Below are 24,122 nucleotides of genomic sequence, written 5' to 3' on the forward strand. Positions count from 1 at the left end.
GCAGGAAAGAGAGTGGCTACCATTGCACTCTCTTTTGTGCATTTCCTTTAACTTCAGAGGCACATAGCAATGACAGAAGGCCAGAAACAAAATGATTAAAGGTACCTCAAATTGAATGTTAGAGACAAAAAAAAAATATGTACCAATATTTGTTTCGTGTCACATTTCAAAATGTACTACTGTTTTGTCCTAGTTTGGAATCGTCAGTAGAGCCGATCAAGTCACTTTTCAAGCCAGCTCCCACACCTGCATTGCTACTAAAGAATATGCATTCCTCCAATGAATTCACCCATAAGCCAGTGACTATTTTCCACCTAGAAAGTCACACAATACTACAGAAAAGCTAGTGCCGATCATACGAGAGACACATATCTCAAGGACAGAGACCAGTAGTCTGTATGCAAAGGGTCCATCATTAGGAGAATCTAATGCTGCAGGAACTTGAGAAACCCTAGATGACTTAATCCCACTGTTCCCCAAACCTGCTTGTCTAAATGAAGCTTGAAATGTATGTTAGCTCTGTACATTTTTAAGCATTAATCTATTCAGCTGTGTTTGTTTTGATTTACCAACTTGGAACGTCCATGGTACCACCCACAAAATTCATGGGATTCATATTCAAAAGGATCAAATGTGGTGTGTGTTTCAGGATAATCATATGGATTTGTTTGGAGGACTACTAGAAACAACCCAAAATGTGCTTCACCTCAGTAATAGAAATGTATTTTAAAGGAATGGTATTCATAAAAAGTAGATCTGCTGTTTCAGCTGTTTCACAACCTCCTGTCTTTATGTGCATGTGTGCATGTTGACACACTTTAACAAAGCTAAGGGACTTTATTTAAAAGCTACACAGCTAAGAGATGCTACTCAGCCAACTCAGGGTATGGTCACATTTATTTATGTGTTTATTTTGCAATCGGACCTCCTGATGTACTGCAGGTGGGCTGTTCCCCACCAACACCGACCCTGGAGCTCTAGACATGTCTTGTCTGTTGGTTTTGGCCTATGTTCAACTGCTACAGACTGCATACTGACTATGCTATGTAAGAGACCTGCAGGGTAACGAAGAACAGTACCATACATGCAACAATGAACAATATATGGATGACGGTTGAGAGTTTGGTGATGTTAGTGAATGGCGCCATTTTAATATTGAGGCTGATACCCCAATGAGTTTGTCAACAATAAGGTGGGTGAAGATGCCTTTTTCAGTGTCAATAGGAACTTTGCTTCTGTAGAAAGTGCCTCCCTTGTTTGTTTGTTTTGTTTTTTTGCCTTAGGTCACTTGCTTACATGTTTAGATCCAGTACCATGACTAGCATATTGTTTACATTCAGCTTTTGGTTTTCACTACTGTTTCCCTGTAGTAGTGAAGAAAAAAAAAACAAGTGCTGTTTCCCTGATGTCACCATGTTGATTCTGTTGGCACATGCCTTTGTGTTAAATGTTTATATTATTATTATTATTATTATTATTCTTATTAATTTCCAGTATTATTTTTACATTAATAAGTCATTCAGTAGTCCATATCCTTATTAAATGCAGATGGCGTTTAAGTTCAATGACTCTCAGACATAAGCCAGCCAGAAAAGTCATTACTGGTATACCGTTACACGATAATAATTGCAAGGATTTGCTGTTCAAGGATGTGCTATTTAAATGGTGGCTCTCTGGACAAACAGAGGCAGCCCTGCACTTCATTCACAAGCATTTGACAGCAGTCAGCAATGGCATTCAGGTTCTCCATATCTCAGAGCCTTGGACCGCTTTTAAAGGCTGAGAGCAGATGCTAAATGTTTCCTAATTCAAAATGAGATGATATCTCAACATGGCTCTGTTTCATTCTAGAGCTTGAGGGCTGCATGGGCAGCATTCCACTCCATTCCTGACTCCTTGAATATTGAACCCAGGTCAGGGTCAAGCAAGCAAGCACTCAATATCATACAAAGCACACAAGTATACAGTGCTGTTCAGAGATCAGCAATTGCGAGGGAGATTAGATTAAAAGGGAGCAGTTTAGATCACTAGTCATATTGCAGCTAGAGTCAACTATTAACATAGTCACAATCATTTGTGACAGCCACCATGAACACACATGCTTTTACTCAAATTAGGACTAGGAGCCCACTGTACCATCAGTTCAGCCAGCCAACAGTCTCAAACATATGTGTCTATAGTAATATATGAGCAGCCTGAGAATGTTTTATCACAAGCCTTCATTTGTGTTTACTGCACTACTTTTTATACTGCCACAATTTGTGCAGCGCTTAGTGACAATGCAGTTGAATAAATATCTGGACTGACTGACTGATAGATTTAGTGACAGGTAGAGGTTGTGTGACACAAAAACCGGACGGGTACAGTTACTCTCACATATTGTGGTAGCAGATTCCCGAGCCAGGGAAGCCTGCTTCGGGAGAAATTATTTGGAGCTGTTGCCTTCTGTACCTCCTTTATAAAACAACCTACTCCCAGCAGTATGATAAGTGTACCAATTAATCAATAATGTAGCACCCTTCTTCATGAGCATAGTGTAAGTGGAGTGTCACGGGCACGGTTGCAGTGAAATGCCCGTTCATTTTGGAGCAAGCGACAGTCTCGCCCTCAGTTCTGTTCTTCACATTTAAGGCGTTGGCCTACTCTTGAATCCCAGACTGGTTGCAGTCTTTTCACAGAACCTTTACGCTTTTAAAAATGCCCAGAGCTTTGCGGTATGAGGGGTTACATATATAGACACGCACGTACGCATGACTGAGTGGCTGACAGGCAGCTGGGAGTTGACCATGGTCACAAACCAGCCAATCAATGCTTCAGTGCCATGTGGGCATGATGCTTTTAGTTTTCTTAAGTGTAGGGGTATATGTGTGTGGATTAACTAGGCACAAATCTCAAGTTCTTGCGGGTCAGTCATTAGCAATGGTGTAGCATGAATTCTGAGAGCACAGCTGGAGGTAGCGATTCTGACCTCTAAGGCGACAGTGCACCTGAGCTACACTGACTATATGAACATTCTGAACAAATAATCCTCCTATGCATAGGAGTCCTGTTTCCCTCCCACTATGCAGGCCTTCCTGGTGGCTAAAAAAAACATCTCACTTGTGGCTGTTTGACAAGCTCTAAAAAACTTGTGTTGTGAATCCAGGAATGTGTTGATCTTCTTTGTCAAATAAGCTTGTTCTTTATTGCGATTAAGATTGGTCTAGGGTAGTTTGCCAAGTTTTTGGCAATTAAAAGTTATCTGATAGCTGCATCCATGCTCAATTTTTTATGAGACAGCCGAGTCTCCAAAACATTTTCCAATTTCCATAATCTCTCCATCGCAGAAAGTACAGGCAAAACATCTCCCTAAATCAGTTTCAGATTTTGTGAAAAATGATTGGGATTAGGAATAAGGTTTCAGTCTTCTGATCCTGGATCAGTGCCATCACTGTCACATAAAGAGCAAGAGACTTTCCGTGCCTTTACACGACACAGCTGTGGCCTCGCCGCCAGTGGGTATGCTGGATTTGTTAACCGACAAACAACCTCGCATTTCCCATGTTCCCCTTGTTGCGTGCGTATCAGTAGGCAGGTGGATAAAAGAAAGTTTTGCAGAAAAAATAGCAGCTAATCCCTCCCCCCCACGCAAAATGCCAGTCATCAGGAACAAGCAGAGGCAGCAGCCGCTCTTGCCGATCCTTCAGCAGCAATACCAGCGGGTAAAAAAAATGCCCTGAATTAAACTCACAACTCAAGAGGGAATTGCAGGTGTGACGTACTGCTACGGAGCCCCAGGGTTCCAGGGGAGAAGGGGAAAACAGGGGGTCGTTGATTGGAAATTGGGTGAACATGAACCTGAAGGCGGACGAGGACAGACGTAATGGGTCATTTAGGGTGAGGGGTGAACCAGCCGGGGGCGAAGGTTGAAGGGGGGGGGAGGAGGGGGGTGGGGAGCAACACGCAGGTGGACCTGCTGCAGGGGGGCTGGGGGGAAATAGCGTGCCACAGTGCTGTTGAAAGGAAACCATAGGAGGAGCAGTGAGAGCTAAAGTAAGTGGGTGTAAAGGCAATGGATATAAACGCTCTTCTGGGAGGGAAACAGAGAGCCTGCCAGGCTCAGGTTTCTCCCTTACCAGCACCTTAAAGCCAAGGACGGAAATGTACATCAAACACAACAAAGTTAAATTTGAAAACAAATGATTTACTCTTTTCCCCCAGAGAAATTGACCAAAAACACAGACAGACAGACAACAGACAGGGGCAGAGGGAGCACGCATGTGACAGAGCAGGAGAAGGTGTGAGACAGAAAGTGACAGAGGAGAGAATGTGAGACAGAGAGTAATAGAGAGACGGGAGAGAACGGGGCCAAGTGTTTGCGGTCATGCTCTTTTACACACGAATGGGGTCGCTTGTCTTTGCTCGTCATTTGCGCCTCTGCTGGTGTATTTACTCAATGTTCAACATTCTGTGTTTGTACAGGTTGTAAGCATTATTTTATTATAGCTGCATTCCAGTCCAACTGAGAGCAACTTGCAAAGCAACTCTGTAAAGAGGGCAAAGAGAAGCCCCCCCCCCCCCCCCCCCCAAACACATACACACACGCACACAAACACAAAAGGTTTCGCCAGAGGTTATTGCGCTGTGTTGTGCATATCAAACTACCACAGTTGCATCAAAAATACAACCTGTCCATTCTCCAGCTTTTCCATAGGTTACGTACAGTTTACCATGTCCCTAAGAAATGTAGAATGTTGGCAATCATTTACAGTGTAATAAAGGTGAATATGATCAAGTAGCAGCCACTAAATATAGCTAATATCACACATCCCGCGAAGGACACGTTGCCCAGTGACACATTCAATGCGGCTATGACAATCGACGCAGCAGACACTAATGCCTCCGTGTCATCGGGGCGGATGGCGCAGGTATTGAATGGTGCGCAATGGGTATTTTTAGATTTTTTGTCAAGGAAGCCAGAGCCGCACGGTGCCGGACGGAATGGGACAGCGGACGGTCAGCAAGCGCAGGAAGGTGACGATCGCACAGGAGCGCAGCCCCGCGAGACGCGGCGCAGCTAAGCATCGCGTAGCCGCTCCCCGGGACAGCCAAAACGCAAGATTAGCTCCGCGGCTGCCATTTGCCAGTGGCGCCGCAATCTGCCTTCAGAAATGTCACTTCCATTTTGGAAGAAAACAATACCGTCTGCGTCAGCTGACTGGCCGATCCTTTCGACGGGCCACATTTCGAAATTCATACTCCAGGAGAATCTGCTGCTCGTTGGGGGGACCTTGAAACTAGCTGTACCCATAATGAGAACAGTGGGTGTTGGGGGGGGGGGGGGAGTGCGGGGGTAGAGAGGCGGGGGGGGGGGGTCTCCAAAAATCACTTTGTGCCCAAGCTGCTATGTACTTTTGCAGTACTCCCAGTTGTCAGAATGGATCATTAAAACACAAGGGGAAGCGTGCTCTGCCTGCAACCAAAACATTATTTATTCTTTAGGAATAACTTTCCCCCACATAGCAGCCTTCCAGCCACATGCAAGGGAATGTTTTCCACATGGTGCTTTTTCACTTCCTCATACATTCTTTTACCTCCCCTGGAATATATTTTAGCATGGTCTGTTACACCTTGAAAACGTCCATTACACACCCTTCACATGTCTGCTCAGTCATCGCACTTTACACGCATTTTAATACCAATGTTATACGTATGTGCACACATGGACCCACACACACACACACACTACACATTGGCATGCACACATCCATGCATGCACACACCTGTGCACAAAAACATACATGCATATACATGCACACACACATTCAAAGACTACTCATGCATAGAGTAAAAGACCAACCTGGTAAAGACAAAAACCAGCTCTACAGTCATCTTTGAAACTGGAGCGTATGAAAGTATAAAGTAGTCTTTGAGACTGGATTGCTTCAGAGTAATGCATGTGATAGCACTGTCCTGTTTGTTTTGCTTGTATGTGTGTGTTTTCAAAGTTGGCAGGGAAACGTGAAATAGTATGCCAGCAGGTGCGGTGGAATTATAAAATCTCCTTAAGTCTTTAAGCCAGTTATGATTCTTTTTGTTGTTTGTTCAGCATCTCCTTTTCCATACCACCCTCCCCGGCCTCATTTAGCTGGCAGCAGCCTAATCTTGTTCATTTCCTTATCCCTCCGTCTTTCATCACGTAACGTGGGAGATTGTTTAACTCCTGTTTTATCACAAATTAGTGTCAACACCTCACATTGCCCATGCTGCTTCCTTTACTCTCTCTCTCTCTCGCTCAGTCTCTCTATTAAAGGATATTCTAATACATTTTGGTTTCACCATGTAGAAATAACATGCATTTATGCATTTCAGGGTGCCCTAATGTTTGGGACAAATGGTTTCACAGGTGTTTCTGATTAGTGAGGTCTATTCAGTACAGTAGCTTCTTCAGTATGATTTTCAACAACTTTTGCATGACTGCTCCATGATTTCAGCCAATATTTTCTGTGACAAACACCCAGCCTTACTGATCTGTATTTCTGTATTAGTATTTTCCCCTTAGAATTCACCAGAAATTATAATTTTACAGCTGTTTTTTTTTAAAATAATTCTTCCAGGAGGACATGCCCCCCCCCCCCCCCCCCCAATACTCAACCTAAAGTTACACCCTTGCCCTTAAATCATGCTGATGGAGACATTTGCTCATTGTTTGGCCAGAGTGGCACAAGGTGCTGAGCCCTTGTCAGTCTGGTTCTCAAAGGCCAAACTTAGTTGATAATGTGCAGGTAAGAAAGGGGAGAGGAAGTTGAGAATGAAAATGAATGAAAGTTTTCTTGAGGCTACAGGACTTGAAGAAAAATGATAAAAGTATCAGGATATTGTGTGAGGTCAACACACAGCTCATTCTCAGGTAACGCTCCTCACAATTTACAACTTTTCCTAAAAACAGTTGATGTCAGCAAATGGCTCCACAAGAATTGTGGTTCATGCATTTTGCAGCAAACAGGGTTTAGGGGGAGTTCGACGAGGGGTCAAGGGTGGCCAGCCGGTGGCCGGGGCAGGAGTCAGCTGTTTTGCAGTTATGATTTGGATGTAGAAAATTGAAGGTTGTTAAGAAAGATTGATGGCAACTTTAATATGCTTAAACCATTGCTGCAATAACAGAAAACAGAAAGAAATCATAAAGAACCATTTAATGCAACAACAAAAATCTTGTGCTGCAGCCCACATAGAGTCAAAATTCCATGTCACTCAAAAGTGACCTCTGGCCGGTTCACCATGTGTTAGAAAGCAGGGAGGTGTAATTCTTTGTGTTCTCCTCTGCAGCTGCTCAGAACTGGATTAGTAGTGATTGGCAGTGATATTAATGAGGTGAGACAGACTGCTGTGCTTTTCTTGGGGGGTAGGGGCAGGAAGAGGAATGGGTAAGGATAAGACTTAGTTGAGAGGGCCGCACTGGCTCCCACAAAAATGATGGGTGCCTACAACTGTGACAGCCGTGGCTCCATTGGTGATTACCCAAGCTCAGTGTCAGTCTTATCGCATTGTAATGACAATTTATGGCAGTGCCAGTCAGCACCATGAGGGTCAGTGCTTCACCTGGAGGGGGGATCCATCCAGGCTCCTGAGGGACTGCGGAGTCTGCTGATTGGCGTGTGCTCCAGGGACAGTGAGGGGTGGCTAGTGTGGTTCAGTCACAAAGCAGAGAGCTGTGAGGACGGGCTGAGAAAGGCTCTTGTGGTCAATGGCAGTATCAGGCCTGCAGACAGTCTAACTTCTGCTGCTCAGGACACTACTAGTCTTCAGGAAGTTTTACTTTACACACAAGAGGAACACAATTACACACAAGAGGGTGCGATGCATTAGGAAATGCCACGATGCAGAGTTGTTGCCAGCTTCTACAGTTGGCCTTTAAAGTTACAGCCAACCAGGAGATAGCTGGTGTGTGTGAGTACAGCAGGTGCTTGGACCCAAGCACAACAACCACAGATCCTAATTCTCTCATCACTATTGCTGTTCAATGTTGTAGCAAAAGCTTTAATTGTAATGGTATGCCTGATACATCCAGAGCCTTTCAGGCACTGGTCTGATTAGCAGGGGCACCACAGAGCTCAGTGTGGCTTACTGGGCTTGAGCTATTGTGTGCTGTCAATAACTGACCGATTAACTGGAGTCAGGTCAAAATTTTTCACTGCACCAAAGAACTGAGATTGATTCTGATTGGTCAATCATTTCTAGTGAACGGAACTCGACTTGTTCATCGGTGACACGTGAAATTAAAAGTACTCAATGCCTTAATCACGGTTGGCTGCAGAGGCATATCCACGGCTGCCAATTACACCAATCTAATTGCCAAAACATACAGAGATGAACGGAGAAACAAATGGACTCCCTTCCTTGTGTGGCAGCTTTACTCGAGACAGAACCTGACGGAATTGATTGGTACCAAAAACTCCATAAAAATATAATCTCTTAAGAGGATCAAGCTGAAAACTGGCCGGTGGCTTGACATGCAATGCACAGTGGTTGGTGGGGGAGTTCCTCAGCTGCGAGCGTGGAATGAGACGGAGGCACGGCACTAAGAAGCACAGGTCTTTAAACAGATGGCGTTCACCTCTGCTTGGGGGGTGGATGGCTTGCCTTCACATGCTCTCCCTCTGAGAGGTCAGCTCCCTGAAACAAAGCCTGTCACAAATCATGTCATGGACATGAAACCAGAGCCATCCAATAACATGAAGGAATGGAACTGATTGGTAAAGATACACGCACACCTACACAAACATACATAGCACACGCACACAGACGTGACCTCTCGTTTGAAAGAAAAACACTCATAAACATTTAAGATACACTGCAAAAAGTACTGTTTATTAACCTTTGGTTATGATTTATAATTGACTGCCGTTCGGTGTTTTTATGGTTTTAACCAGCGAGGTTTCCTTTACGGCGCTTGGAGGTGACATCTGTCCCTGCCCCTGGAGACATTTTGTGTCCGAGAAACCAAAACCAAACACAGAGAGGCATTATGAGTAGGGCTCTGAACTGGCAGTAATCTCACGCAACGACACCACAAACACGTATTCCTGGCAGCCCTGAACCTTTTTCAGCCCCTTGTCCCTCCCTCAACCCTTTTGCGACATGTTCAACCTCATTATTTCAAATTGCTAGCGACAACATGGACCCTAGCAATTACAGGCACTCCACCTTGCCAAGATCCAAACAGCCTTTTCATTAATGAAAAATTTTTTTTTTTTAACTGTTGGGACGGGGCAAAGAAATTTCTCGGCCACAGTCACAGATGATGAATCATTTCCCCACAGCCAAATAAATTTTAATTTTTTTTCAGGATTTTGTGAGAAAAGGAGGAAGGGGAAAATGGACGAGCAGAAAAACAAGAAAAACAACCACGCACGCATCTTCCCACACGCTGTCGTCACGCAGGCTAGGGCGAAACTGGCTCTGAGCTATGCAGAGTAACAGGGGATTAATAAGCAACAGATGTGACCGAGGGTCCATGGCAAAGGGCTTGCTCATCCTGGCAATAAATAGCCGCTCTATCTTCAGAAATAATAAGCTACGCAGACGAGATCCGCAGATGTGTAAAAGCTAAACTCCCCTGCACACCGGCCGCCTACCCCCAGCCCCCGCCCGATTCTCATTTGATTTAATCGTGGGCCCCCGCTTTCAGAATGTGCTCTCCTTCAAATGTGCCGATAACATCCATTTGCCCCCCCCCCCCCCCCCCCCCCTTCTCCATGTGTGACTGACGCCTGCCGTCGGAGAGAAAGGAGGCATTGCTCTAGCTGTTCCTGGGGACCACACCAAGCAGCCGGCTCTGTGGCGTTCTCTACATGCAACGCATCCAGCTGCTAGCTGAAACAATATTTGAAAACATTTGGCCATAACGGTTTGTTTGGCCTCACCAAGAATTACCAGCTTGGCGCGTGCCTCGCAGGGACTACTTTTCATTCAGCCTACGCTTTTTAATCCAAGATGGCTTCAGATAAATTCCAAGCTCTGGCAGGAAGTATGTGCTAATATATTAAGTTAATATTAAGTTGATGTTTATCAGCATAAGAGATGTTTTTAAGTCCATCCAACATGCCATTATGAAGCAGACACTGATATTATCCTGTGCTTGTCAGGGGGGTTGGAACAGCCTAGCATACAGCTTGCATTTTTTAAGACTAAGACTATAGTTGAAAGACAGAATACAGGGATCCTGAGGGTGCCATGGGTTTGAAGGTTTTCTGGTCCCTTCACAGCCACCACGGCCCCTGACCCTTGCCTTGCCAGCTCCTGATGGGCTGGGACACGGCTGTGCCTGGTGCCTGGTGCCCGCTCTTGACCCGGTGGAGACACTGGCAAGGCCTGCCTGCTCCTGTCATGTGACTTGGCAGTGGGAGATGCACAGCTGTCGTACTGAGTCAGCACCATCTTGTCCTCTCTTCCCCTACGTCCACTGGGAATTTTTTTTTTTTTTTACAGTTCAGGGGTCTTGAGGACAGCAGCTATGGTGGCGAGTCCCCAAGAGTCCCACAGAAATATCTGCTCAGTCCTCTGTTTATCTCAGGGAATCAGTAACAAAGTAATTTTATTAGTAATCCTGATTTTTCTTGTTAGCTTTTTATACTTTATTAGGTAAAAGTTTGGCCCCCTGTCCCTTCATGCCCACTGTTTTATGCCTGCTGTTCATGTTTTTCCAGACATATTTCTCCGATATTTAGTCATGAAGAGCCAAGACCACTGTGTCTAAGACAAGGACTGATATCGAATTTGAGGACCACACTAATACCCAATGTTACCTGGTGTGCATACAGACACAAAGTGTCTGTATGGTTTGGTTAAGATTAAGACCAAACAAATTTATGAACACTGAGACTAAACTCAAGATTTCAGGTTGATAGCCGTGAGCCAAGAAAATAAATTAAGGCTCCCAGGACTGAATCCTTCTCAAATCCTCCTGAAATCCTGGTCCATGCCTGGTTTCAACCAATATGGACATGGAGATAAAGTGATTCAGAACACAATAGGAGACCCAGTTCACATATGGATTTTGAGGACAAGAACTAAAAGTATGGTCATCTGTTGCACACCACCTAAGAACTACATTGAGGTGATGGAACCCTCCTCCCTGTTCTGCTTTTTCAAAGGGTTCACTGAGTATGGAGCATATTATTAAGCTGAGAAGTTCATGCCTGTGTGATATTATATTTGTGTTCAAATACTGAAACTTAATAAGAGGGGCGCTGTCAGAGTGTTCAGTTCCAAGGCCAACATATCGTCCAATAAACTCAGAAAACAAATCCTACCGTTAACATGGTATTCGACCACTCACAGATATTCAACTGAGAAACCCAGGAATTGTATTCATTCCAGCTGTACAAGCTATTAATGTCCCGGACAATAAAATGTACGTCCAAAAGACTCTTCACCAGAATATACATTCAATATGTTTTTAAATGTTCAAAAATCCATACGGTCACAAATCTGTCTGAGAGGACTTTTTCACTGGTGTATCTGTGCTGCGTATCAAGCTTGATCCTTTTCAATTACCCAAGAACTTCTCAATTATCCAGTGAACCAATTCAGACATGTAACCTATTAGATAGCTGTTGGCAATAAATTGTCAGTTTTTCAACTTTCAACAAGGCATATTAATGTAAATTTAGCGTCTTCATATTAGACTTCCCTTGTTAGAAATAGGAATAACTGGCACCCCTAGTGGATGGAATTAGTAAATGCCTGAAGCAACAAGAGTAAAGTGCAGCACAACCAGCCATAACTCTCCCCCCCCACCCCCTCCCCTCAGACAACAGGTGTTGCCTGTGTACGTGTGTGTGCGTGTGCTTGTGTGTGTGCGCGTGCGTGTGTGTGGGTGCACATGTTCGGTACCCGGGAGTCAACACATGTAAGAGTCAACCCTGCTGAACCTGCTCAAACTGCAAACGAGACACAGCAAAACTCCATTCAGTCTCAACCTGCAGATTGTGTGGTCTGGGACCCGCCAGGTCTGGGCCCCAAACAGGGCAATTACTCCAAACGAATAGCAGTCATTCCCTCCAGCTGTTCACCCAAAACTAAGCCTTTTCTCAGACATGGCCTCCCTGCCCCACAAGGAGCAAACCCAAAACAAGGGGAGATGTGTCAAACAGAACAAGTTAGTCTAAAGGCTGAGCAAAAGCCAAGATGGCTTTGGAGAATCATAGGTGTAAACTCTTGTTTTAGCCTGTCCATAAAAGGACACAGCAGCCACAGTAAAACCTTGCTTACGTCAGATTTGGGACGTTCCTGGCAGAATTGCATTGTCGCTGAACTTAGAAGTCATTGAAAAAGACATTATAAGACGAAGATAATGTGCAGTACTTTATATGACCGCAGAGGCAGAGGCTGAGCGACATTCTCCTGCAGCCCATTTGCAAGATGGCTCTGACCGAAATAGGAAAACGAGTAAAACCGCCCATAAGCAAGAGGCACAGAAAAGTGGCTGCAGACCAGCCTTCGCAGCAGACCTGGCTAAAGTTAGATTCCCTCCTTCCCTTATTTGAGTGGTCAGAATAGTGCCCTTAGGGAGAAAAAGAGGAGTACGGTCCCCTAAGGTTTGGCGGTGCTTCAGAACGCTTCGTCCAGGTCGAGTCCAAAGTATTACTGAGTTGCCCCTGCCAGGAGTGGAGGGGAGTGCGGTCAGCTCCCTTGGGATGACATATCTGCTCTCCTTTTGCTCCAGCACAAAAAATCCAAGATTCCCTTTAAAAGCCAGACCTGCACGTGTGCCATATGAGCCATGCCGGGAAGCACATCCCCCCCTTGTCACAAATATTTTTACCATGGGTGCAGTGGTACTGCAGCATCATGCTTCAAATTATATTTTGAATGAGTGGTTCAAATCTGGTTCAATGGCTTTTCAACATCAGTACAGTGAGAAAACGTAAAAGAACTAAAAGTCTTTGGTATCACGCAGAGTCATTTTCACCATATAGTCACCTGGCTGTGCTCTTTGCTCTTTCACTATCGTTTGTCTCAAGAAAACAGAGGAATCCACTGCATCCTGGTTTTTGCCAGTCGCACAAGTCCTTGTCAGCTAACACAATGGAGAGGCTATGCATAGAGGCTAACAAAGTTAACTTCAAGGCACAGCTAGGTGGCCCTTCATTTTTCCACACACAAATTCTCAGCATTTTGTTCATCGTTTATTTCATTCCCATGACTCAGATTTCTTCAAAACCTCCGTCATTTCAGCAAAAGCAACTTTCCCAGGGGACTAAGGATAGAGGATGTGATACACAGCTTGTTCACACGAGGGGAAAATTTGTTCTCGGAATGACACGCACAGGACGTGACCCACACTAGTGTCACCCCCAACCCTACGGTCATTTGTGTCCAGGGGGCTTGAGATTCAAATCAGGAATCAGACTCTGCTATCCCATTGTACCTTTGAACAAGGCCCTTAACACAGCGCAAAATTGCACTGAATGCACGTATGTAAGTAGTACAAGCTGTCCTGGATTGGGACAAATAAATCATTGGATGCTGATAATGAGCAGGGGGGACTCTGTGCTGGACGGCTGTTCGGGGGCTGGAGCGTGGAGGGGGTGGAGCCACCTGAACCGTGGGGAGTAAACGGGAGCGAGGCGCGGTAAGAGGTTTAGCCGCTCTGTGGGGTCAGCGGCCCGGCGGCGGTCAGTGTGTGACTGGCACTGGTTGGATGCAGTGCAGTGACAGTGACCACATGACTCTCACGCCATGGCACAGCACGTTGCGGCCCCATCGCGCGGAGACACCGCGCACGCGCACACATACACTCGCTGCACACATGCACAGGCACGCCGTACGCTTTATGTGCACATTTGCAGGTGGTTGCATACACAGTACGCACATACACACACTCACTGCACACAAATATGTGCTTGCACACAGTCACACTGCAAACACACAGAGACATACTTGCATGCATACAAAAACACACTGTGTACACACAGTCAAGCACATACACACTGTGCACATATATAAACACACAAACGCACTCACTATATATACACACACTAGCGCACAAATATACACAGTTTACACAGGCAAGCAGCACATATGTATACACATAAATATTAACTGTGTAGGACACTGTATATGCATACTTCATCTCAATTATATGTATACACATTATTCAGAAACACAGACTACAACTAATCACTTTCACACTAGACAACAAATATTTTTGAATGTATTACACTGTATATCAGTATATATTCACACCTAACTGTCTGGACAAAAACGAACCTATAGCAGAGCTTGTTACCGATTAAGGCTGTAGCTTTGCTTCCCAGATGGAGCATGGCAGCACAGTAAAATCTTCAGCGTTAAGTCAACTCTGATCGCGTACATTTGATCCCTCTTGGACTTACATAAACTCTGCGAGAGTCAAATTAATACTGAGCATTTCATTGTGCTGTACCCTTAAGCACGGTACTTACCCTGAACTGTTTCACTTAATAACCACCTGTATAAACGGATAGCATGCCGAATGAAAACATCTTAAGTCAGTCTGGACAAGGGTGTCTACAGAGAAAATAAATAATAAACAGAAGATAAATAGTAATAATAATCAGAACTTTTAGAATATTTATTCAGCAAATTCCCATATAAAACACAAAGCCAGGGACTTGTAATTGTATACATTGTCTATTTGTCCAACTAGAAACATGCATGTTAGCATTGCGACACGCTGCATACAATCCTGTTGCAGGCTCCTCAAATATAGCATACACCGAGAGCAATGCCATTATCAGAGAACAGTAGCTGTTCTCAACCATGCAATGAGAAATGTGACTGTCTAAGTTTAATTGTATTATGTATGGTTATTTATTGCTGCTGTAAGATTACAAGGTTTATTTTGGGACTTCAAGCAGCCAGGCTGAAAATCCAGGCAGCAGTGGAAATCTATACTTAAGCCATATATGTACACAGTCCACACATTTCTTCAGCTGTAGGCAAAGTTCTCAAAGTTCATATGAAATGGCTAGATCAAGGTCATGTCTCTTCAAGTGTAATGTTGTCCCAGAGCTGCTACAGCACATAAGACAGCAAATGGAGAATGCTGGTTTTAAGCATCACAACCATTTAATTATCTTCTGAGCACCATATGGCAACTGGTCACTGACAGCAGTCGAGCACTGTAGGCATCTCAAAGCAGAGGAAACTTTCGAGCTAGGGTGTCTCGTTTGACATAAAGCAATTTGCATCTGTGATGATTGTGATGTGACAATTCCAGTGATAGTACCAACAATGCTGGCCTCACACAGTAATATTTTAGAGCATGATTCAGAATTAATGTGCTATACATCATTAATTACTGCATTATGCATTATTTAAAAATGTAATTCTAATGAGTACTGCGCATTGTTACATATTTGTAAATATGTTATTAAGGTACCAAGCTGAAACCCAGTTCCATAAAACTCAAAAAGATATGTAATGAATTAATCATATACATTGCTTGGATGAACATACATATGACATAGAAACAGTGTGTGCTGTAACCTTGTGTGGAATTTTCTCAATCAGCTCAATCAATGAAGTGTATCAAACACAGATGTAGTACAGATCTGTTCAGATTTATGCAGAAATGGATCCCTTAAACTGTTTTTCTACTTGTGTTGGAACACTGGTTAAGGGATCCTTTTCACCCTGTCATTTTTGACAGGGTACTACTTTGAAAATGTGGTTGTGGCCACGCAATGCCAATCTTCATGGCGGTTAGAAAAGCTGTCCCTATGTATAATGAGTAATGAGAGAGTGAGGCTCCAGAACTCTCTGATGGTCCATCATGCACATGGGTGGGACTGCCAGTGTAGGACACAGGGGCCTTCCTAAAATGTGGTCCACCCACCCGCCCCTATCTCTTACACTTTCGCACTCCTACGCTCTCTCTCTCTCTCTCTCTCTCTCTCTCTCTTTCTCTCCCCCCTCTAGTGCTTCTGTTTATCCTTGTCAGATGAGGCTGCCACTCACCCGAACTGACAGCCCATTTTAATGCGATGAAGGGGAGAAATAAAGTCTGGTGCTAACTTCCTCCAAATTCTCATCAGAGAGCAGCCTTCCTGCCAGGGGTTGAGCCGTTCCAATATGTAATTTATTGAATTTTTTTGCCTGTGTATGTCTGCATGTGCGCGCATGTGAACGCGAACGCACGTTGCATAGCTGTGTGTGGGATACGTAGAACTGAGCTGATGTGCAAAAAGTGAAATATCTCGTGTGTCTGCAAACCGGACTTTGCGGTCCTTTGTCTGTTCTCTCTCACTCTCTCCTACTCTCGCTCGCCCTTTCTCTCCTGTGTTTTCTCAGTGTGGCTGGGCAGCCAGGCAGGTGCATTTGGACCCCAGCCAGGGGCTGACTAAAGGAAAGACCTGGATTCTTTGGGTGTTTAAAATTTCATCCGGTGGGGAAAGGAAGCCTGGCAGCACACATGCTATTCTACCCAGAAAGGATAACTGTGTGTACGGGATTCTGAGTAAGGTGCAGCAGGATGGGTATGCTACTCTTGCGTTTTTATGGTAATAACATTAGCAATAACATTAGCAAAGCGATTCCCGTAACTGTACAAGGCAATGGCCAGGCAGTATTCTAGAGAGAATGAAAAACAGGAGGATATTCTTTATACCATGGCTTGAGTGGTAAAAAGATCCAAGATGCAAAAATGCAGTAGTACAGAAAGAGGAAAGAATTTCTTCTGTGAGCGTGACAAACACTGTAACACATGATGGCAGCAGATGATGAACGCAACCTGAGCTATGTGTGGCTACATCAACCTGATATCTTGGACAGGCCACACATCCCCTTCTGACAATACCATGAGACAGAGAGAGAAACTGGGCTGCGGTTTGATTAGCTCACGTAATGCCAGCCCCGCTAATGAGTATTGGCTTAATTTAATGAAATGTACATTAGCAATAGCACCTGTATTCTGCTCTTACTTTCTAATTCACCCCTGTCCTTGGTCCCACCTGTAATGAACATTGCTGTGCCCCTTCTCATGAGAGTTTCTCCCTTGCGTATGGGAGACTATTCACCCATGAAGTGTACAGACGACTGGTAATACAGCGTTGGAACAATACGGTATTTTAAAAAGGCAGTATTTCAAAACTGTGGTCTCCTTGGCAGCCTGACCATACCAAAATGATAAAACATTCCCACGTAAATGGGCCAAGGGAATTTTAACGACATTCCCAATCAGAGCAATACTGTGCATTTGCAGTGGCTTACATGCAACAGCCTGGGATGAGGGCACACCCTGAGGTTTGTCCAGAAAAAAAGGAGAAAGACATAAAATCATAATGAAAAATCATTAAGCGGATTGCCAACACTAGCTAGGGTTCGACTTTATGATGTTTGAAAAGATTGGTGTAGGGTGAGAAAGCAGCACAAACAATACAATGCAAAAGAGGATTCAAAATGTTGCCCAGCAAGGAATGGCTGGTGTTTTGACAGTCTGAGTGCCAGCTTCCAGAAGCTATACAAACACAGAGCTATAGTGCCAGGTGATTTTACTGCTCTTTCAAAGCATACCATTGTTACATGTGTACATCTGAGGCTGATGCACTGGCATTGAAAACCACATCCAAATAGGAAATAGGAAGGGCATGCAGATTGCATTTGACCAACAGCAGCAACTGTAGGTGCCAAAGCGTGGCATTTTGGGGACCACGCAATTTAATGCCATTCAATGGCAACAGGTCCCACGGGCTGGTGTGTGGGCCAGGAACAGGCCAGCACAATGTATCTGTAAGCAGTAAAGCACCTCCCCCCCCCTCACCCCCCACCCCCCCATATTTCAAAACAGTGCTCCAGGAGTGGTACCCAGTAAACTCTATTCTCACCACTCATCCAATCACTTAATGCCAAATTGCAGGGAAGTATGGGACACAAGGGCTCTTAACAAAATGGAGCTGATCAAGACCAAATTGTCCAATAATCCACCTTTGCAGTCACTAAACATGTCCCCTTAGTGATTATTCTGTGGGTGCATGTTTACCTAGAGCTGCACCATGCTTAACATGTTTATTTGCCATTTTTCACTGCTGCATGATGTGGCCTTCTGATAAAAGCTAATCGACATTTTCATAATGAGTATTCCCATTGCTTGTATGTGCAAGGCACACAGAACACCAATCACTGATTGTTAAGGGAACATTTACTTTTTATTCTTTAAATGGAAATCAAATAGGTTGACATGTGTCGCTGTGGTTCTTGCTTGGTTCTTGGTTGATGTTAAGTGAGCAATCCCATGTGCCCCTTAGCACTCTTTACATTATGTTGAGGGGTGGGGTGGTGAGGTTGGTGTTTATAATGTCTCCTTAAATGGGGCATTTCTCTTTCATAACATATTTCCCCAAGGAATGCAGAGTCTCTTTGCACTAATGGGCTTAAGCCAGTTTTGTGGTAGTGTGAAAGTGCATACTAATCCACTGATATTTTCCCAAAATTGTGCTCTGTGCCTTAGTTTGGCCACAGTTTGGAGAACAGTCATGTGACTCTTAAAAAAAGGATAAGAAAAACCTGTGCAGTCTGCAAAGCAGAGTCCTTGTTCCTATGGAGGCTGAGGGGCATAAAACCTGACTGTACACAGCAGTGTGAATCAAAAGCATTTTCTTCTCCAAGCGCATCCGACCACAGCTAAGGTAACTGGAAGCTCATTTTTGCCCTGCAATTTATTTACACAGGGTCCTGTGCCTTTTGGTACGGCTGTTTTTGCATTTCATTTCCCACTCTCCTTAGGTTACACATTAGAACAGATACGAAGTGCTCAGAGGGAGCTGACCCGGTCACAGTGGCCGCTCCACCTAGTGGATGCTGCATGCACTGCAGGTGCTCCGCAACATGCCCCCCCAGGCCAGCCAAGGTCACTCTCCTCACTTGACAATATCAGCTATACAGCTCTCCTGCGGAACTGAATGACGAATATGTGACAATATTTGCTAAAAGGGACAGGTTGCCATCTGGAGAGAAGCAGAAGGGAATGGGAAGCCGCTGAGCTGGGGAAAAACAGGGGTTTGTCGAAGTATGTGCCTGGGGCTGCCTGTTTGCGCTTGTGGTTACTTCCTTCCTGTCAGGGCTGGGAGGACCCTCACCCCTGTGAGGAACAGTAAGCAGTACCCTCCTGGGAGCCTTCCTGCCCAATGGCTGAGCACAGCCTGTGGGTTCCGGCGGTTTCCCCCTCTCCCGGCCACCCGCGCCTCTACCCACCGGCTGTGCGTCAGAGCAATCCTGCCTTAAGACCCCATAATGAGGGCTCAACACGACTGTCTAGATGACACCGCACCCCTCTCCAGACCTCTAATCCTTAATGAGCGGTAATTACCCAGCATCCCATTTCCCACCGCCAGGATGTCGGCACGTGCACGGAAACCAGGTGCCGGAATGGTGAGAAGCTCCCAGGGACGCGCCCGGGTCTGCAGGACTAATTTGCGAGGCTCAATGGGGTAATGGACGATTTTTCAGAAAGGCGTCGCACAGAAAGTTTCATAAACACACAAAGCTTATGATCCCATATGATGCCATGAAAAATAAACAATACTTGCTAAGTGCGACACACTGTAATTAGGGTGGGAATCAGTGTAATTAGATTTAGTTATGGAAAGGCCTGAAAACTGTACCTGGCTGTGTATCTGTTTCACTAACAAAGAAATGGAAGAAAACATAGAATACAATACAATTATTCTGCTTTATTTTAAACGTGAACAGTGCACTTTATGGTTGCCAGATCTTCATTGAAGCCCTTCAAACTTGCACATAGGCCAAACATGCAGAAGCATGTGTGTACCCCCCAATGCAAAAAGCATTCGCTCAAGCAAGCTACACTGTGCTGCCAAATATCTAATGAAGGGAAAACAAATGGCACTTAAGTTGTACACCCACCACAAAGAGAGGAAACAATAAACTATTAGGTTATGAGGAAGGGAGATCTACCTGATAGGGTACTGAAGTGTGCGCCGCATGATGTCACCAGCGTGTCAAAACAACGCCCCATTGTTAGGGCTGCTTCGCTGTACATGTAGTCCGGGGGCCACAGACGAGCTGACTGTTATGCAGGGGTCAAAGGCTGGGAAAGATGCAGTGGGAATGAAGTACCAGAACATTCCAGCAGTGCGAGAACCCTGGGTTTCGCCTTTAAAGCAGCAGAAAAGCTTGTGTTCATTGTTTGTGGGACGCTACAACCTATATCTAGCCAAAAACGTGTTTTGCATCACTTAGAAATAAAATAACTGTAGCTTGATTTTGAATGGACGTGGTATCAGAGAGCACTTATTTCACCTCCACAAAAGGCTGGACTTTGTTCCTTAGAAGCAGCACTAACGATCCTTCATTTCCTCAGAGACAAGCACCTGCCACAACAGGCTGGAGAAGGAAAAGGGAGCATTTACATTCTTGTGGCCGAGGATGACAATTTGAGTGGCCGCTCTGCTCCGCAAGGAATCCCACCCCGCCCTTCACTGCACGCACAGAGTCTGTGTTTACGCTACACTCACGCTCCACCGCCCAGGGGAAATTGGGTATGCTAGCATTCGCCATCTATTTCGAGTAAATCAGTACCCAAGAATTCCTCCGATGCCTAACGCCCGCTGTGCGAATTTACTCAAGCAGGTCTGCGTACGTTTGGGGTGCAACACAACACATCGGACATTTTTTTTTCAATATGGCGTACCCTTTCAGGTCATCTATTCTAGGCTGACGGGTAGTTCAAACACATCCATTGGTGTTATGATTTTCTTTTCTTTCTTTTCTTTGTTGTTTTTTTTTTTTTTTTTTTCAATTCGATTGTATCTCAAGCTCAGTGTTAAGCAGAACCAGGTGTCGGACCTCCTTTCATATTCACTTCAAAAACAGGGTGCCCAATGGCTTTGAAGATCCTACCGATACGTTCCTTTGCACTTGAGAGACTGGCCATAGGTTACACAACCTATAGATGGAGGGGATTAAAAACAGGTGCTGCTTAAGCAAGAAAAAAAAACATTCTATCAGCTGGTGCCTGAATACACACCTTTTTTAAAGTTCACTTGTCATAGTCTAAATGCAAAGCTTTCAACGTAAGCCTATTTGTCTCACTTTGAGAAAACAACCTCATTTTAAGAAAGCCAGGTATGAATCTGTGACAAGAAATGGATTATTCTTAGTGCTTAGACCTCTCATGCAGTGTCATTGTATACAATAATAGCTGAGTGCTGCTGACTTGACAACAGGAATATGAGCTGTACATATATGAAGAGGAAGAAGACAAAAGCTTGCATGATGGTTACCCACTATTAACTACAGACAGTCCCTGTGCCTGTGGAAGCCCATTAGGTTTCATTATATTTCCATACATGAATCTCAAGTCTCTTATTTGGCAAAAGCTACCAGTTGCCCTCTCATCAGCTTAGAAGCAACTGCAGGCTTCTAATGAGTTCCCAAAATGCTTTTTTTCAGTTTCATTTGCACTCAGTTTAAGTAAATCATTGTCTGTCCCAATCAGATTATGAGAATATGTGCATTGTACTTTTACCATGACATAGAAGTCCACCAAGAGATAAAATTACACACCCCTTTCCTGACAAGTACACTTCCACCAAAAAGACATTCAGTAAGCTTTCATCTCAGTCTTCAAATCATAATCCTTCCCTTGCTTTGATGTCTGGCATATTTGCTTTGCCCAAAGTTGACAGTATTTTGCCAGTTTATAAGGGCACAATAAAGGCCAGAACCTACAAACACTGATCGAAAAAAAAAAAAAACCAAGAACTCAAGGGACTTATATAATATCATGTAAACACAAGTTGCACCCCTAGAATTTCACCCTCCAAAACAGACACGTCTCTTGCACAATACTATTGCAAAGTATATTCAGTGTTGTCAATTACCTATCACACTGCAGCAATGGGAAAATATTATACGTTGCCAGACTAAAGCTCCCTGCTGCTTTTCAGACTTATGTCAGAAGTAGGAAGGAAACCTGAAGGAGGCCAACAGAGTGAGGCAAAGTTCCTTTCTGGACAGCACCTGCCTGCAGCAGCAGACGCATGCCAGCTGCACCTCGGGAACGACCCTACCTCATATCTTCCTGGTCATTAGAAAGTATGTTAACCCAGGCTGATTCAACTGTTTCAGCGTTTGTCACAAAATGCAATTTCCCTACACACGTCCTGCCAAAACTGGATTCAAAAAATGCCTGTCATGTCTTTCCTTCGATATGATAACAGAGAGCTTGGGCTGACATCCTACTGAATTTTTTTATCTGTTTTTTTTTTTTGTGGATGAGTTTTTCACTTATTAAAACTGGGATAGGCGTTGCACGCTACAGTCAGAGATGCAATATGGACGGTTAAAGCTAATATCGGCGACAATGCATGGACGTTTGATTTCTACCGTGCATCGCCAAAATGACTCCATATGGCAGCTTAATTTAAAGTTGCTGTAAATGTATTCTTCAGAATTGTAGAATTCATATGCGTTGCTTAATGTCGTCGTTGGAATCCCCAGTTGCATGACTAGCTGACTTAAGTTAAAATTAGTACATTTCCAAAATTTATAGAGGCGACGCGGAAGCTATAAATTAAAGACACAATCTTTCACTCCTGTTTAAACTTTTATTAAACTTGGTGGGAGCACGTAACAGATGCCAGAATTCTCCGTCCGCTGTTTATGCTGGAGAGATTTTCTGTGTGCGCTGAACAGACGTCTCGGCCACCGGTTCGGTGGGCTACTTCACTTTATTGCTACCAGCTGCTGCTGGGGCAGTTTTTTTATGCCTCAAGACGTGTGCATCTTTTATTTTGTGCGCTATCCTCCCATTCAAATTGTCAAATGTATAATCTCAAGGATGATCATGTATGTATTATAATTGCTTTCGTGCATGCGTTTAAATCTTTTGGATATCAAATGTTGGGAAAAACTAGCTACGGTAAAATTAGCGAAGTCTAGTGTAGGCTACCTGCTTCTTATTGCACCCACCTACTGTATTATACTAATACTATATCATTAGTGACAGCAGGTGGGCTTGAGGAATAAAGTAAGTGTTTACTGTATGTATTTTAGATTATAGCTTGTGATGGTGCCTGTCTCTTACCATTCCGCGTAGATTTTCGAAATCCACCCTAAACCGCACGCAACGTACAGTTGTACAAACACCTTAGCACTAGATCAGAAAACTCCAAAACATAGCGCTCCAAACTCTTCGCTCACACCGGCTGAAGACGACACAAACGCCCTCTCACTGTGGTCTGAACGCCGACTGCCACCTGCACTATTCTCCATAGATCATATAATGCTACGAAACAGCACCTCAAATGGCAAAATCTAAAGCATAATTATTATTATTATTATTATTATTATTATACGTCCAAATTAAGGTAATGGTAATCTGTTAGCCGTCATGTAGCTAAACTAATATTAGCGCTGATCCGAAGAAACAATGTCACTACTCTATGACTAAAATCAATAATAATAATAATAATAATAATAATATTTTGAAAATGCTAAATAAAATTCTCAAAATAAATAAATAATTATTATTATTGTTATTATTAATAATAATACTAATAATAATAAGTAAATAATCTCAGTCTAATTGTCTCTCCCAGTAATAAAAACATGTTATTGTTGAGTGCTTCATATCTCATTCAAGGCAGACATTTGTCTACAGAAAATGTAAGTGGACCTACCCGAAATAAGCAGTGGTTGGTCCAGGCAAGCCGATAAGGAGGACTATGACCGTGAACGATAACCATCCCAGGAGTAGGTGTCCATCCAGCATTTTGCTGCGGCTCCAGGGCAGATCATTTCGTTTCTCCTGAGTTGCTGTGTAAAGTTGGTAGTTGTACGATCGGCACTTCTTATACTGAGTGAGTGTGCGCTCCTCCCATGAACAGAGAGCAAGCAAGCCAGCGAGCGAGAGAGAGAGAGAGAGAACGAGGGAGAGAGTGTGTGTGTGTGCGTGCGTGCGTGAGTATGTATGTAAAGGAGGTGGAAATAATATCCTAACAGTTATACGCATGGTAGGAAGTCGAATTACGCTCCAGCGTGTCAGTCATGGAACCTACTGGGACAGACGTTGACTTTTCTTTTCAGACGGTTTTCACAGGAAAAATTCATATTCTCTTTTCAAGTCCTTACAAATC

General features: G+C 44.1%; 1 protein-coding gene across 1 annotated transcript in view; it reads right to left on the bottom strand.

Moving 5' to 3' along the window:
- wnt9a (wingless-type MMTV integration site family, member 9A) overlaps nt 1-23,908 on the bottom strand; it is a 40,263-nt gene extending 16,355 nt beyond the window's left edge. Inside the window, exon 1 of the mRNA XM_035427815.1 lies at nt 23,667-23,908. Coding sequence (XP_035283706.1) covers nt 23,667-23,758 — 92 coding nt within the window. The 5' untranslated portion in view covers nt 23,759-23,908. The remainder of the gene's footprint in view (nt 1-23,666) is intronic.
- Between the last annotated feature and the right edge of the window lie 214 nt (nt 23,909-24,122).

Source organism: Anguilla anguilla, chromosome 8 (assembly GCF_013347855.1).
Source record: "Anguilla anguilla isolate fAngAng1 chromosome 8, fAngAng1.pri, whole genome shotgun sequence".
NCBI classification, from domain to species: domain Eukaryota; kingdom Metazoa; phylum Chordata; class Actinopteri; order Anguilliformes; family Anguillidae; genus Anguilla; species Anguilla anguilla.